The 17,749-nt window shown below is 44.9% G+C and overlaps 1 protein-coding gene across 1 annotated transcript in view; it reads right to left on the bottom strand.

Moving 5' to 3' along the window:
* The window catches only part of LOC309557617 (uncharacterized protein), a gene marked incomplete at its 3' end in the record, with an annotated part of 55,828 nt that extends 47,577 nt beyond the window's left edge, over nt 1-8,251 (bottom strand). Inside the window, exons 1-2 of the mRNA XM_082260408.1 lie at nt 7,969-8,251; nt 4,387-4,578 (exon numbers count right to left, since the gene is read on the bottom strand). Of these exons, the coding sequence (XP_082116534.1) occupies nt 4,387-4,578; nt 7,969-8,224 (448 nt within the window). The 5' untranslated portion in view covers nt 8,225-8,251. The remainder of the gene's footprint in view (nt 1-4,386; nt 4,579-7,968) is intronic.
* Between the last annotated feature and the right edge of the window lie 9,498 nt (nt 8,252-17,749).

Genomic DNA, 17,749 nt, shown 5'->3' with positions numbered 1-17,749 from the left:
AGCCCCTATTCTACACAAAGACTGGATCCAAATGTGTCTTCTAACTGCCCGCAGAGCCATTCTGAAACAATGGACGTCTTCATCTCACCCCACGATCACATGTGTCAAAAGGGATCTTACTGCCCTCATGCACCGGAGAAAACCTTGACTGACTTCACCGAATCCTGCTCCTCCAACCGTTTTCTCCAGAAATGGCAGACTTTCTTGACAACTATTTGCTCCCCCCCCCCGAAAACAGGAACTCTCTAATCAGCACCTTCAACTACTTTCAAAAACCTCTCCAACCTCGGGAAGAATCTGTCACTACTTAGAAACTCCTCATTCTCTGGTTAACCCGAAAACTATACTGTGGACTTGATAATGCAACCACCTCTGATAATCTTTTTCAGTTTCTCCATCAAATAGGTATTAATAATCTGTGTTGGAAGGGGGGACAGGGTTTGTGCTAAGAGGTGTCATTTGTGGGGTTTGTGCTAGTAAAAGTAATATGGTAGAGGGGGAGAAGGGATTTGTGCTAGGAGGGAAATTGTTTTTTTGGGGGGGGGGGATTAGTGCTATTATGGATGATTGGGGGGGTATTTGTGCTTGAAGGGGAACTTTGAAGGAGGGGGTATTTGTGCTTGAAGGGGAACTTTGGAGGAGGAGGGATTTGTGCTAGTTAGGCGAATTTGTGCTGTGTGGGATTTGGAGTGTTGGGGAGGGGAACTGTGCTCGGAGAGGACATTTGAGGGGTTTGTGCTAGAAGGGGGACATTTTTTGAGGGGGATTTGTGCTGAAGGCATATTGGGAGAGTGGATTTTAGCTGGGTGGGGGGGGGTAAAGATTTGTGCTGGGAAGGAGGGCGTTTCAGTAGGGGGGGAAAGATTTGTACTGCTCGATTTTTATAGAGAGGGGGGTTTTTGCTGACACATAACATTCATACATCCTGGAGGGGCGCAATTTGGCATGTTCGTCCTGGTCTCTAGATAAACTTGTCCCTGCACTGGCCCCCAGCCCCTGTAATATTTACCTAAGCCCAATCCTTCTCAAGTGCTATGCACGGGAGCCTTGTCTCTCCTGGCACACTCTCCTCATTGGCTCCCACTACTGTCAATCACAATCAGAGAGCCAATGAAGAGAGAGTGGGGGCAGGACTGAGTTGCTCTGTGTGTGTGAATGGACACAGAGAAGAGGATCGGGAACAAGCTGTTTCCTTTATGGGCATTTGCCAGGAGGGAGGGGCCTGGAGTGCCTGCGGGGGGAGCCAAGAAGAGGAGGATTGGTGCTGCTCTGCCCAAAATCATTTTAATACCACTTATATTCATTGCTACAGACTAATACTGATTTCTACCTCAAATACAAATAAAACTGAGTTGTTCCAAGCCTCTGGCTGAGTATTGGTGAACCAAGTGGATGCCTGCCATCCATTAGATTATGGGGGCTGAACATTATTAGGCCTCGGTGTTGGATAGGTTTATCTCAAGGAGGATACACATTATGGGATACAGGATCTTGAAGGGAAGTCTGGTTGGGTTGTTGCTGGTGGCAGATAGGGGTTGAAGTCACCCTCTTGATCTCCTCCATGTAGCACATGGCAAGTGGCATGGACCCCCATGTCACATGGGCCTCAGGTGTTCATTGGACTGTCAGAGGGCTATCCTGTAACCATGGAGAAGACATAAGGCCTATAACAAGTATTTTCTCTGGACATTGGTGGGTCATTGCTTATGGTGACTAGGAGAATGATGAGTGAAAGGTTTAGAGCCTGCCATTCATGCACACTAGGCAGAAACAGAGTTCTCCCTGGACTGTGGACTGTCAGTGGCCAGTGTGTTTGGACTTTAGTCAGCAGTTTTCTGAAGGGGCCCCCCTAGTGGAGTGTGTGGGTGGTGCACATCTGGTATATTCTGATGTACTTACCGGGAGCTTTCTATTGTGAGCTGTAACAAAGGAAAAAACAATTAGAAATCTGTGTCACAAAACATTTAGGAATATAACGTTAAATATCAGAATACTGAACTCAGATAAATTACTTTTACTTCTAGGGTTGCCACCCATCCAGGATTCACCTGGACAGTCCAGGTTTTGAATTGTGTCCAGATTTCAGACCATCTGAAACCCAGACACAATATTCAGAATGGACTGTGGCTCCTCAAGTAACCAAGAACCACAACCGCTGTGTGCATAGGTGTACACATGGGCCCCACCCCCATACACAGGCAGGAGAGGGGGCTTGGTCTGCTCCTCCTCCTCCCGCCCCTACCCCTCTGTCTGCCCACCCACACTCCAATCCTTTGTGACTCAAGAAAGGGATTGGTGGGCTAGGAGTTTGAGGCTCAGCAACTGGTAGATACATCGTGGATGAAAAGTGTCGATGCCTCAACCTTCATCCTCGGACGAGTAAGCTCATCATCCAATGTCTGTGACTGATGTCTCCCCCCTCCGGCCCTCTCTTCTCTTTCCTGCCTCCAAGTGAGTGAGTACACTAAGGTAAGGGGGACTCAGATATAAGGGGTACCTTGTGGACTCTGATGTAAGGGGGGCCTTAGGAACCCTAATTTAAGGAGGACAGCTGAGAACTCTGATGTAAGTGGGAGGTTTGGTGAGCAGAAACCCTCTCCCATCAGAGTTCCCTATTACACCAGAGTCCACAGCATTCCCCCTTAAAAATAAAATTTTGCCATGTGCTAAAGTGTTCGGGTTTGGGTTGAAGAAAAGGTTGCAACCCTATTTACTTCCCACGTGTGTAAAGAATTCTGAATACTTGAGCAGGCTGTGCTTTGCTATTGTCAGGCATTTTAGGCTAAATTAGCATAAGCCAGAAGAATATTTCATTTTTTAGGTAGACATTCTGTCATCTGACAGCATGCTGACTGAAGGATCTTTGCTATCTCTGTGCAAGCAGTGGTTTCTCTGCAAAGCTCCAACATGACACCTGGTGAGCCAGAGCTAGAGCTCCCCATTCAGCAAAACTCATGTTGCCTGCTGACTAGAAATCTCCAAAATCTCGGGCCTCTGCAGTGAGACTACTGCTTCCAAGCAGTGAGCAAGGGTTCAGTATGTAGGAAGGGACCAGGATTTTGTTCTCAAAATGTGTCTCCTTTCTGAAAACAAAAAAACGTTAAGACTTTGCGCACCTTTTTTTTTTGAGGCCTCTATAATGTATTACATAAATTTAAAGTGCAAATTTAATTGGGCTTTAACCACTTGCCGACTGCCTAACGACGATTTACGTCGGCAGTCAGCCCCTCACAGGCAAATCGACGTAGGTCTACGTCACTAGCCTGTGAGGCTCTAGGGAGCGAGCGCGCGCCGCCGGAGGCATGCTCCCGCTCGCTCACGGACCCCCCGCGCGTGTGCCCGGCAGACCCGATGGGAGAAATCCCGATCGGGATAAAGGCAGGCGGCTGATGTAAACACAGCCACCTGTTATTCTCCCCTGTGTAAGAATGGAGATCACACGGTTCTACTATGTAGGACTGTTGATCTCTGTTCTTACACCAGTAGCCACCGCCAATCACAGTTAGAAACACGCCCCTAGGGACACACTTATTCCCTCCCTCTCAAATAAAGTTATGAAATAAAGTGTCATTTTTACAGTAACAGTGCATATGTATAGCACTGATTACTGTAGTAATGTCACTGGTAACCCCAAAAGTGTCAAAAATGTCAGTCAAGGGTACGATCTGTCCGCCGCAATGTCGCAGTCCCGCAAAAAAAAATCGTAGATCGCCGCCAATTCTCGTTGAAAAAAAAAAACACCAAAAATGACAGAAATCTTTCCCGTAGTTAGTAAACGCAATAACTTTTGCGCAAACCAATCAAAATACGCTTATTGCAATTTTTTTTACCAAAAATATGTAGCAAAAAACAAATTGGTCTAAAATGATAAAAAAAAAAAATATTTTTACATTTTTTTGGGGGGAATTTTATATAAAAAAATGTGAAAAATATTGTTATTTTTTCAAAATTGTCGCTATTTTTTTGTTTATAGCTCAAAAAGTAAACATTGCACAGGTGATCAAATAGCACCAAAAGAAATCTCTGTTTGTGGGAAAAAAAGGACATAAATTTCATTTGGGTACGGTGTTGCATGACCGCGCAATTGTCAGTTAAATTCGCACAGTGCCGAATCGCAAAAAGTGGCCTGGACGTAAGACAGCAAAATCCTCCGGTGGTAAAGTGGTTAAAGTGCAAATTTAATTGGGCTTTAACCACTTTAGCCCCAGCCACTGTGCTGCTACTGCGGCACAGTGGCTCGTTCCCGTCCAGCGGTGGTAAAGCGGTTAAACATGAAATGTCATCATGAAAAATGGAGGAGCAAGCATGTAAAAATGAGCATTGATCTAAAATGATGACCCAATAAAGTCCCAATGACCAGTTGATTTTGCCTTTACACTTGATTACCTTTTATGATGCCTTTGATCTCTTGGAGATTCTTGTAGGAGTTTGGTGATTTTCTCTTATCTTGTGTAGACCTGAACAGGAAGAAATCCCGGGCATATTGTCCAATGCTGGGCTGATTCTTCAGAATCTCAGCCTTCTGAACATCATTGGCATTTTCTAGATCATCAATTACTACAATCACATTCTCCCTCCCTGGAAATGCACAGTAATTGATTAGCACATTTGTACTTTATTACCTGAACGCAATTCATGAAGGTACAGCAACAAGAGCATCGGCAACACAATTCTTGATTCTTATGCAAGCACTAATCAAACACTTTAGGTCTTCTAATAATTTGAATTGGGGCACCAACTTGGGCTTGCAGTACACCTAACCTCTATGCATGCCAAAGACTTGTTATTCTTTGGCTAACTGTTTTAGCTGCTTACATAATTGGATAAGTTTAATGCTGATCAGAAATGGACCATTGCTGCCTGGAACTTCCTAAGTGATAATGAGCATCTCCAAAGTTGGAAACAATCTCTATTTCTTACAAGGTTTTCAGGTTGTTGGAAATTCTCTATGCATCCCATCTAACATCTTCGGAAGGGAAGACTGGTGATCCACCACTGCAGCCAAGGCCTGAGCTGAGCAGTCTTATTGCCACCCCTCATCATGACATCACTACGTTTCTGGTGTCATCTGGACCATGTGGGGATTCCACTAATGGACCCAATGTTAAGTGTCCACATCACCAGGCAACAGCACTGTAAATCATCCTCCCACGCTTCAGTTCAGAAGATAGATGACTTGGGATCCAGAACCTTAAAGCAGAACTTCACCCATCACAACTGGATTAAAAATCATGTTCTTTAGCAATACATTCCACATTAAAGGGATTGGAAAAGCAGAAGTTGCATTCTATGCATTAAGATAAAAAAAACCTTCTGTGTGCAGCAGCCCCCCTCAAGTCCCAAGTCGATCCAGTAATATTGAATGAAAGACTCGGCTGCCTGAGACTCTCCCTCCTGATTGACTGAGACATTGGCTCCCATTGCTGTCAATCAAAGTCCCTGAGCCAATGAGGAGGGAGAGGAGACAGAGCCAAGCCGCAGCTCTATGTCTGAATGGACACACAGTGTGGCGGCTCGTCACGGGTGCCCCCATCCCAAGGTGGGTGGGGCCAGGAGGGCCAGCAGAGGACATGAGAAGAGGATCTGGACTGCTCTATGCAAAACCATTATGGGCCATACACACTATAAGATTTTCTGAAGACTTTTTCCTTTAGACTTACCAAAACCATATATTATGAGGTCAAACCTAAACACTTTTGATTTGTATGCAATCTGGCAGGCCCTTGCACTACATAGAGAAGGTAAATCTGAAGGAAAAAGTCTTCAGAAAATCTTATAGTGTGTATGGCCATTTACACAAAACAGGTAAGTATAACATGTATGTTATTTTTAAAGAAAAAAATAAAAACAAGACTTTAATAATTATGCTTCCAAAATTAGTGTGTGCTCTAAATTGCCTCCAGCACTACTCCAGGTTCTTCTTGCTGGAGTTTGCCATTTTGCTGAAGCCCAGAGACCCTGAGCAGCAGTAAATGTTTAGGCTGTCAGCAGATCAGCCTCTAGATTTTCGGCACAGTGCCGAAAAATGGAGAGCATGTGCAGAGCAGGGTGAGAAAGTGTATTCCTGGATTTTAAACAGTATAGGCACCTATGTTTAATATTTTATATAGCTATATCCGCAAAAGGGGCCGGCCTGAAGTCATCTAGCAGGACTTAATTTCTGACTAAAGTTCCACTTTAAGTGTCCATAGATTTAGCTAAATTTGGCCCAAATTGTCTTTAAAAAGTATTATTAATGTAGCACTACTCCCATTGGAAGGGCTGGTTACGGATACCCCTGGGTTACCCATAGGAACAAATTGACAATAAAGCATGTTCAAAGTCAGGGGCATAACTACAGGGGCTGCAGGGGTTGCAATTGCAACCGGGCCCCATGGTCGAGGGGGCCTTTGCGGCTCCCCTGTACACCCCTGGATAGGAGGGGCGGCAGGGGCAGCATGTAGAGAAATCACTGCCCTCCTTTTTCCTCCTGTAGCTGCAGTAGGAAAATGGAGGAGATTGGTTCCTCTGTATGCTGCCCCCGCCGCCCCCCCTCCCCACTGTGCTGCTCCCCCCCCTACTGTGCTCCCTTCCCTCTCCTGCCGGCTGCTGCAGAGGATGTATCACAATAGAGAACCAGGAAGGATTTGGTAAAAATTTAATTTACCAGATCCTTCCTTTTCTGAATGGACAGAGTCATAGTCAGTGACATTGTAAAAAAATAAAATTATAAAAAATAATACAATTAAAATAACAAAAAATAAAAACTACTGACACCAGTGGGTGAACTTCCAGGATCGCAAAGCTCACACTTGTGACCGGGCCCTGGCATTCCACCACCGTGGGGAGGACCCAAGATGGCAGGAAGGGGCCCAAAGGGTCCCGCTGCGGGACCGTAATAAAGGGCCCCAAAATGAGAGTAAAGGGCCCCAGGATTAGTGGGAAAAGCCCCAGGCTTGAAGGGAAGGGCCCCAGCCAGGGGTCTGGGAGGCCCTTCATGGTTTCTTGCACCGGGGCCCTGAAGGTTCTAGTTACGCCTCTGTTCAAAGTGCTTGGCTCAGTCAGAAAACAGTCCAGGGTTTTTTTTTTTTTTTGTCGTTTTATTTGAGAACTTGGAAAGGAGAAGGGATGAGTGGGACACTCCAACTAAATAAACTATGCACAATTTGCTGGGACTTTCTGTTTTGCTGAATACGGCAAGGCCACTGCTTCACCTTGCCAGTAAAGTGAAGAAAATGTTGTTGAACTGTACTGCACTGTCAATTACTCCTCAGGGTTCTACTTGGTACACCCTTTGTCCCTACTCTTCAGGGCTCTACACGGCACCCCCTTTTCTGTAACACTCTATGTGAGCTGGCCCCTTGATCCCTTGACTTTGCTGGAGTGGTCCCCCTTCCTGGGCAGACCCTTTGGCAAGTCCCTTAGTACTCACAGACACTGTTTTTCCCGAGAGACTCTGCCAGCAGCTCCACCATCAGCTCCACTGGATCCTCTGCAGCTCAGCTCAACACCTGGTTCACTCGGACGACTGCCTAAGACCCCCTTCCTCAGACACATTAGGAGGAGAGACAGTCGTCTGCCTCCTCCTGGGACTCTGCTTACCGCCAAAGACACCCTGTCACATATCCCCCCAGCTTTTATGGGCAATCCCACGATGCATTGCAAGATTGCCCTCCCACTGGGACTCCCACAAAAGCCAATGTGTCATTGGCTGGGTTTCCTCCACTGCCCAACAAGCTCCCTCATTGGATACAGTGGGGACACTCCCTCAGACCCAGTGAATCACACCGGGAATTATGTAACAGGCAACATAATAGATTGGGCTCCCCTGATAAGCAAAAGGAGCAATAGATTATTTTGCCTAGCACCTACCTAGGAGGGTGCTACATTAAAAAAAAACAAAAAAAACAAAAATAAAACCTTTGTTAGATTTTTCCTTGTTTTTGCCAAGACTACAGGAAAACTTTAATTAACCAAATGTACTCTCACCAAGTAAGCTTGATAAAGTCATTAACTCCTCGTCATACAGAGAGTCCCTCACGTTGGTGAGATTCAGTCTTCCTCTCTTCTTGGTGTGGTAGAGAACAGCGAATGAGCAGTGATGGGCTTCTCGATTTAAGTCACAAGGGATGACGACCGGGCGGACATCTTCCACCAATGAGGAGTCCAGGAGGAAAGCAATCAGCCATTCATAGCAAACCTGGGGATCTCTGGAGAAAAATCCAACTACACCCTTCTGAAACATCCTCCGTCTGCTCCACAGAGACTCCCTGAAACCCAAATGTGGATGTTATTTAATTATATAGTCCATAAGTGATGGCGAAGGACAAGACAGAAGATTATTGGATGTCCTCTTACAAAAGAATGACTGCAGTGCAGGAAACAATGGGTCAATATATTGAGTAGTGTTATTCCCATTATAAGCCAGTTATAAGTATCAATTTCTTAATCTGCTAACTCACTGCACAAATGTTGATGAAATACAGTAATTCCCACAGGAGGTTCTCTTTAGATATGTACAGAAAAGATGGTAATTCCCAGTTTCAGTAAAGCTGATTCCTTCATGTTTCCTGCTGGGTAACCTCCAGGTAAAAGAGAGGTGTAAAGAGAAAAAGGTACAGCACTAAAAATAAAACATTAAAAACCAAAAGTCCATATAAAAGGAAATAGTTCATTAAAAAAAAACAAATTCCATGATGAGAGGAACCATAAGAGGTAGATGAGAGTAGATCTGAAGCTCTGTGGAAAAGCCTTCACCAGCACCCAATCATGCAGCCACTTACCAGAGGATAGAGACCCCCCATTACGTCACGCTATGACGAAACTGGTAGGGAAGCCGGAGGGACTTGAGATGCTCTTTTAAGCACTTGCCGACCGCCGCAAGTACATATACTGCGGCAGTCAGCCCCTCCTGACGTACCGGTACGTCACTCGCCCACTAACCAATAGGGGCAAGCGCGCGCCGCTGGAGGTGCGTTCCTGCCCCCGCTCGTTCACAGGGATCCCCGCGCGAGTGACCGGCGGCTCCGATGTCCGCCGGCCACTCACGATCTCCCACTGGAGAGGGAGAAAGGCAGGCGGCTGATGTAAACACAACCATCTGTCATTCTCCCTGGGGTAACAGCAGAGATCATACGATCCTGCTATGTAGGATCGTATGTCTCTGTGGTTACATCACAAGCCACGCCCCTTTACAGTTAGAATCACGCCCCTAGGTACACACTTAACCCCTTGATCACTAATAAAGTTAACACCTTCCCTGCCAGTGTCATTTTTACAGTAACAGTGCATATGTATAGCACTGATTACTGTAGTAATGTCACTGGTACCCCCAAAAGTGTCAAAAATGTCAGTCAGGGGTCCGATCTGTCCGTCGCAATGTCGCAGTCCCACAAAAAAAATCACAGATCGCTGCCATTACTAGTAAAAAATAAAAATGACATAAATCTTTCCCTTAGTTAGTAAACGCAATAACCTTTGTGCAAACCAATCAAAATACGCTTATTGCTATTTTTTTTACCAAAAATATGTAGCAGAAAACAAATTGGCCTAAAATGTTAAAAAAACATTGATTTTTACATTTTTTTTTGGGGGGGGGGGAATTTCATATAAAAAAATGTGAAAAATATTGTTATTTTTTCAGAATTGTTGCTTTTTTTTGTTTATAGCACAAAAAGTAAAAATCGCACACCAAAAGAAAGCTCTGTTTGTGGGGAAAAAAAGGACGTAAATTTCATTTTGGTGCAGCGTCGCACGACCGCGCAATTGTCTGTTAAAGTCATGCAGTGCCGAATCGCAAAATAGGCCCTGGTCTTTGAGCAGCCAAATTCTCCGGGGCTTAAGTGGTTAAGTAGAGTGGGGAATGATTGGGACAGCTATCAAATTTTAATTGCCATACTCTTCTTATTTGGGGAAATATCTTTACTTTCTGTGGTCACCAGTGTAATGATATCCTGCACTGGATATACGAAAAGCTTTTTCTTTTTTCTTTTTTAAAGCCCGTAGCGTGTGAAACACACTCAAAAGACTCCACCCGGTGCATAAAAAAGTGCACACACACAAGGTGAGAACACAAAAAGTGCACAGGGTGTGCGAAGAGAATGGTCTTCCCTCCGAAGAGGCAGGACCCTAACCTCGATCCCCCGGGCCACAAGACTCCTGACAGGGATATAAGGTACTTATGGTCTGTCTGGCCGAAACCAGACTGACCCCGTTCTCCAGGGGGACTGCCGAAACAGCCCACCCCAAGTACTAAGTGGGGCTCCCCGAAGGGAGACCCCATGAGAGAGGGCGAACTAAGCCAAAAGGCCATATCCACCCCCTCCCAAGACGCAAGGCTGGGCCCGAGGACCCACACCCTACAAGTCGTGCAATAAAGAAAACAAAGGTGATAGTGCAGGTGACAAACTACAAAGAAAAGGACACAAACAAACAAAGAAGTGGGGAAAGTGCAATGGTGCCATGTGAGGAACCAAGGCAGGCCTTCCAGCCGGAATAAAAAATTCCTCTGGTGCAAGCCAAAAGGCCTGTCCCAAGAGGCAGGTGTGAAAAAGGTGTGCAGTGACCAAGGTGCCGAAAAGACTCAAGGCGAGCTGCCCCTCACCAGTGAGAAATTAAGGCACCCCTGGGCTGCCACCCCAGGGGCACTTACACTACGGGCTTTTTCAATCTCAGCCCCCGGCCAGACCGAGTGTAGCCTATCCCCACCAGCAGACATCAGAACCTGGACAGCTTAGAGAGAGCTTACCTACCACTGGGGACAGGCCCGTCAGCTGGCCAGATCAAAACCCAGGAGAGAAAGCCCTCCCCTCGCCATCCTGTTCCTCAGCCCATTACATCCAGGAGCAGTTCCACTGGGCCCACCCTATCAGACCGGCTTTCCTGCTCCCTTCAAACTGGTTAGGACAGTTCAACCCATTCGAATCAGAAGGCGGCGGTCCCCACATGCTTTCCCAGATGACCTACTCCCCATACCTCAGTACTTAGAGCGCTCCGGGTTTCGGTCATACTGGTACTAGCTGAGGTCCATACCAACTGATAAGAACAGATACTACACTTGATCTTAGCCAAAAGGCCGAATACGAAAAGCTATCGCAAGCAGCCATGTTGTTCAGTAAGCCAGCCATGAACAGTAGTTATCCACGCAGTGATATTCTCCCCTCTCCTCACCTCAGTTAACTCATGGAATGCATCGGTTTTACACTTCAAAAGAACAGTTATCTCAACTCAGAGACATAAAACCACTAATTCATCTCTGGCAGGATGTCTGTTCTTCCAAAACAGGGCTGTCGTAAAACTTTGAACAAATCCATTAAAGATAACCAGCTGTTCATTAAAAAAATAAAAACTTAAATACACCCACGATTCATAAATGCAGACAGGAACATGACACATTAACCACTTAAGCCCCGGAAGATTTGGCTGCTCAAAGACCAGGCCCTATTTTGCGATTCGCCACTGCGTGACTTTAACGGACAATTGCGCGGTCGTGTGACATTGTACCCAAAACAAAATTGACGTCCTTTTTTTCCCCACATACAGAGCTTTCTTTTGGTGGTATTCGATCACCTGTGCGATTTTTATTTTTTGCGCTATAAACAAAAAAAAAATGACAATTTTGAAAAAATAACAATATTTTCCACATTTTTTTATATGAAATCCCCCCCCCCCCAAAAAAAAATGTAAAAATCTAAATTTTTTAACATTTTAGTCCAATTTGTTTTCTGCTACATATTTTTGGTTAAAAAAAAAAAAAACGCAATAAGCTTATTTTGATTGAATTGCGCAAAAGTTATTGCGTTTACAAACTACGGGAAAGATTTATGTCATTTTTATTGTTTTTTTTTTTTTTTTTTTACTAGTAATGGCGGCGAACTGTGATTTTTTTTTTGCAGGACTGCGACAGATTGGACCCCTAACTGACATTTTTGACACTTTTGGGGGTACCAGTGACATTACTACAGTAATTAGTGCTATACATATGCACTGTTACTGTCAAAATGACACTGGCAGGAAAGGGGTTAACTTTATTGGTGATCAAGGGGTTAAGTGTGTCCCTAGAGGCATGATTCTAACTGTGGGGGGGGGGGCGTGGCTTGTGATGTAATTACAGAGACATACGATCCTACATAGCAGGATCGCATAGTCTCTGTGCTTACATCAGGGAGAATGACAGATGGCTTTGTTTACATCAGCTGTCTGCCTTTCTCCCTCTGCAGCGGGAGATCGCGAGTGACCGGCGGACATCGGAGCCACCGGTCAGTCGCGCAGGGATCTCAGTGAACGAGCGGGGGTGGGAGTGCGCCTCCGGCGGTGCGCGCTTGCCCCCCACAGGCGGCTGAGCGAGTGACGTACCCCTACGTCACTTTGCCCAGCAGCGGCTGCCTGCCGCAGGATATCTGCAGTGGGCGGTCGTTATGTGGTTAACAATAAGTATATATTTGGATGAGAAATGTCATACTAATCGAATTAAGACCATGCATAACCACCCTATCACATATAGAATAGAAGATAGAGGGTCAGATATTCCCTGGGTGACAAGTTTATCTGACATATTCTGTGTTTGGTATCCCTGGATGCAAAATTTCATGCTGAATGATAAACTAGCAGTTTAAAGAATGTAACCAATACATATTTCGAGATATGAATAGTGGTATAAAACTGTACAAAGAGGAAGGTCCTGATATTGTCATAGCCCCAGGACAGCCCATGGCCACTCCGTTTTAATTGGTCAGGGGCATCTGTCAACACCCCTTTGATTCCAGAGAAAAGCTGACTCAAACTCAGTTATCAGAGTTCTCATGGTAACATCAAAGAAGGAACATCTATCAAGTTTGAGAACCGATCACAACTGGCTCATCGATTGAACTCTGATAACCCCCAAGACATTGAATGCAAGTATTCTTACTTCTCAATTCTACCTTATTTTTCTAATTGCTGAATGGTGTCTCTATTTCTTTGAAACACCTTTTTTTTCTGTAAAACATTGACATTTTTAATTATTAAAACGTTATTTTGAAAAGTGTTAACCTTGTCCCTAAGCTCTTAATGCAAGCTAACAAAGAACCTGTCTCTTGAAGAGTGCTACTGTATAGAATAAATCCTCTGAACATTCCGGTCTGAGGTGACAGCGCGTGTTACAGACCATTATTCTAAAATCATAATTGGTATTTCTAAAATTATGAGCTTCCTCCCGCTCTGAACGGAGGTGGTGGCATTGAAAGGGTTAATTGCTTAATTAGCCCAGTGACATTCACTCTCAGCCTGCTGGCATCTAGATTGTGGTCCCGCAAGCTGGAAAATCTTTGTGCATGGTGCAGCTGAGAGTTTCATTGTTACGTAAGTGACGGCAGGGTGTGAGATTGGCTGGTCCTTTGTCATGAGTTAGTGAGGAGGACAGGGAGGACATGAAGTAAAGTGCAATCTCCACAATCGGGACTCAGCTGGCAATTAAATCACTAAGGCCCCTTTCACACGGGCTTTCTGATCCGGTCCCTTTCAGTTTTTCTCCATGCACCCCTATGGAGCGGCGGATGTCAGTGGTAACATCTCCGCTGACACCCGCTGCTATCAAATCCAATCCTTTCCGTGAAATACAGGTGGATGGAAACTCTATTTTCCATCCGTCTGGAGGATTGGATCGGATAGGTGGTCCATTTTCATTGAATCCCCAATAGAGGAGAGCAGGGATCTGACCTGTCATCCGCCTGCTCAGTGGCAAAACGGAGTCCTCCGGGCAGAAAATACCATGTGAAAGGACCCTTATGAACGTTCTAACCACAATCCAAACTAAAAAATGGTTTTGGCTGGATTTTTCTTACCTCCAGAGGAGACAATCTTATAGGCTGCTCAATATTTACCTGTTCACCACTGATTGGGTTCTGTATTCCCTCCGGGTTGATGGCTTTTCCTCTTATTCTCCAGAGATGATGATGATTTATGCCCACGGTCTTTAATCAGAAAGTGAAAGCAGATCCTATCTGCATTACAGAAGAAACCACCAGCCAGTTGTCTCCCAGGTATTCCTCCTACGACTGTGCATTCTATTCCATTCTCCAATCACAGCCCAGATCTCATCTATTTTACTGACATTTTGAGGCTAAAAAGAAAAGAATGTGGCTGGTCTGGTTCCTTCTCGGAAAAAGTGATATCTCCTTTCTACAAAGAGTCACAATACCTGCTGCAGCCGTCTCATAAATACGTATGAGGAATGTTTTTTTATAGCTCAGTCTTAGACTTTGAGTGCATTTGAAGGGGTTGTAAAGGCAGAAGGTGCATTCTATGCATTAAGATAAAAAAAAAACCTTTTGTGTGCATCAGCCCCGTCACCAGGAGAGGGCTGGTAGCCTTAAACCTGGGGGGCAAGTCCAATCAAGTGGCCCATTGAACCACTGAATCAGCTAACCATCCATGCCCACCCGGTTTTATAACCAGGAGCTGACTGGCAGCTTTCAGCCCAGTACAAACCAGAGGCCCATGGTGCAGCAACTTGGCCCCCCTCCCACTCTCTCTCTTCCTCATCTCCTTCTGACCCCCATTCCAGGCTGAAGCTCCGCTCCAGGTACTCTTTACTCACTGGCCAAATCTTGGTTCCCAACCTGGCCAGTGGAAAGCAGTTGGGGGGAGCTGGGACAGCTGGGTCGGAGCTGCCTGGGGGAGGAGAGTCTCTGGTGGGGCATGGAGCTGGCCTCTGCTCAGACACAGTTTACACCATCCATGCTGAGGGAAAGGCCTGCCCTCTGTCCTTGTCTTCATCCCACACTCAGTAGGTCAGCAGTGGGACTTTTTAGTACTTTTCACCAGGAATCCTTTAGGCATGTCTGTGGCAGAAGCGGTGCAGCCTTTTTACAGGGCATCAGAGTGGCCAGGGGGGCAGTTGTCCCCCTGGCCCAGTCCTCCGCTGCCCGTCACCCCCTTAATACTTACCTGAGCCCCCTCTTGATCCAACAACTGTCTCAGTTGTCTGGGAATCCCCTCCTCATTGACTAAAGCCTAGTACATATGCAACAATTATCAGCCGACCGATCGTCCGTCTTTTGTCCAGAGTGGTGTTTTGTTGGTTGGAATGTGCCTAGACTGCACACAAATTTTCTTGCCCGACAAAATTCTACTTCAGAAGTGATGTCATGTGTTGGTTTGCTTTCTTTGTGTTCTTTCTTCTCTGAGCATGCCCAGACTTGCTCATTAGATTTTTCCCAGTCGAAATCTGTACTGACTGCACGAAAATCGGCCGTGTTTTGACGGTGGACAAAAATTTCATAGCATGCACACCAGGATTTTTTTCGGCCGAAAAGTCGGAGTCGGTTGTCAGAAGCATCATATTAACAAGCCGAAAATCGGCAGATAGGTCGTTGGACGAAAATTCCCTGCTGATTTTCGATGCGTGTGTACGAGGCTTAAGGCTGGATACACACTATACAACTTTTGTTGTTAGATTTCCTTTAGATTTACCTTCAACTATGTAGTGCAGGGGCCTTCCAGACTGCATACAAATTGAAAGTGTTTAGGTCTGACCCCATATTATATGGTTTTGGTAAATCTAAAGGAAAAAATCTAAAGGAAATTGTATAGTGTGTATCCAGCTTAAGACACAGCAGTGGTGCCATTGCCAAAGTCAGCTAGCCAATCAGGAGAGAGAAGGGGCGGGGCTGACCCACAGCTCCATGTCTGATTGGAAACACAGAGCTGTGACTCGGCTCGGATGCCCCCATAGCAAGCTGCTTGCTGTGGGGGCATTCAAAGGGAGGGAGGGGCCAGGAGAGCCAAAGAGGGACCAGAGAAGAGGAGGATCCGGGCTGCTCTGTGCAAAAACTGCACAGAGGAATGAAGTGTAACATGTTTGTTATTTTTATTGAAAAAATACCTGACTTTACAATCACTTCAAGGGTATGTGAATTTCTCATAAATCAACCTAAAAATAAAAAATGATTATTATTCCTCAACGCCAGGTATGGCGCTGGGCTATCCACACTCATCCACTCATGGGAAATGTGAATGATCCATAAAATGAACAATTAATAAAGGCCAAAATTAGGGTGGGAGGGCTTTATGAGCAGGTAGCCCTCATAGCTAGACAAAAGGAACTGAGGACCTAGGGGTGCTGCTGTCAAAACGAAGGTGGGACTCCATCTATAAAACAAAGAGAGGGGAAGGGAGGGAGACAGCGTGACCACTCTGGTGCAGTGAGTTCCAAGGAGGTTTAATTACAAAGAAAAGTTCAAAACAAATACTCACAAAAGTATAAAAACCACACATATATATGTGGGAGTCCACGGAAGAGTGTCAGCCTGTGTTGGAGGCACAGTCCTAAAAGGGTGCAGATGGATGAATGATGAGCTGCTACAGGTACAAAGCCTGGATCTCTGTGCCACTGGCTGCTAATGGGGAAATGGTTTTGACAGCCCATTAGGCATGTGTAGTGCTGGTGTTCCGTGAGAATTACCTACCCTCGTCACTTCCGGTTGCACGGCACTGTGTCATTCGGCGTTTACATTAAAACAGCTGTGCTGCAATACGAGTGATCTCCACTCCTAGTGGGGCAAAAATTGGGGAATAGATCTGCCACCAAAAAGTCATTGAAAAGATGTCCAGCTGTCTCCATCCCTAATAGTATCGAGCAAAGAGGAAGGAAATGTGGGACTTTACATGAGTACGGCTGGACATATCATATTTAAATGGGTATATAATGTATATAACCTATAGGATCTCGGGTGTTGAGAACCCGTCGGCAATTGGAAATTCATTGGATACTTGATTATGCAGAGGGGTATATAAACGGATACATGTAATAATACCATATCAAAAATTAATATTCATAAATAGCAGATTTATTGTGACAAACAATTTTCCAAGGGTACTCAGTCTTAACACATATAAAAAATTTGATATACAAAATTTAATATAACCCAAAAAAATGGGGACCCATAGGACGTTGACAACTTTAATCATTTAATTTAACATTCATAATCTAGAATATAACGTATATAAATACACATATAGCATCTTTATACCTGAAGTCTATAATTGAGAATAAATACATTGATATTAAATCCACAAAAAGCAGATTACATATAAAACTGAATTCTTCATAGGTATAGAATTTATAAATAACGGAAGCTTGGATATGAATTTTTTGATTGAAATACTTGTAGACTCGACGCGTTTCATGGATCTACGTCCACTCATCAGGAGCATAATAGGGGATATATATATTGATTGTGTATCTGAAAAAATGATAGGTATATATTATACCAGAATGTTAATATGAGAGAACGGGGAAAAGGGGAAAAAAAAAAAAATATTTGTATGAAAAATAATAAGGAGTAAACACTACCTTAGGTTGTGTTATATTGTCGGAACGATCCACTTCCAGAGAGGAGGTATAGGGCCAAGCCGGGAGAAGCCTGACCCGGGGCTGAGGCATGGACAACATCCAATGGAATGGGAAAAGGCAGCAGGAATTTATTAGCCCAAAGTGGAAATAGAGGGACAAAGAGTTGGCATATAATTTTTCTCATCAGAGATTGACGTAATAGATGCTCCAAAATCAACGAAATCTGAAATCATATATATCATATAAATTGTATTGAACTATGTATTGGTTATCAACTTTCTTATCTTGATCTATGATCTCCACTCCTGTCCCTGTCACTTCCCTCATCTCGGCTAGTAAATATAAAAGCGGCGGCGGGTGTATGAGAACATAAATCACGGAGCCGAGACCCGCTTTTATATTTACTAGCCAAGATGAGGGGAGTGACAGGGACAGGAG

The sequence above is a fragment of the Pelophylax lessonae genome, assembly GCF_965119305.1.
Source record: "Pelophylax lessonae genome assembly, chromosome: 6".
Taxonomy (NCBI): Eukaryota; Metazoa; Chordata; class Amphibia; order Anura; family Ranidae; genus Pelophylax; species Pelophylax lessonae.
This window is presented reverse-complemented; position numbering and strand designations above follow the sequence as displayed.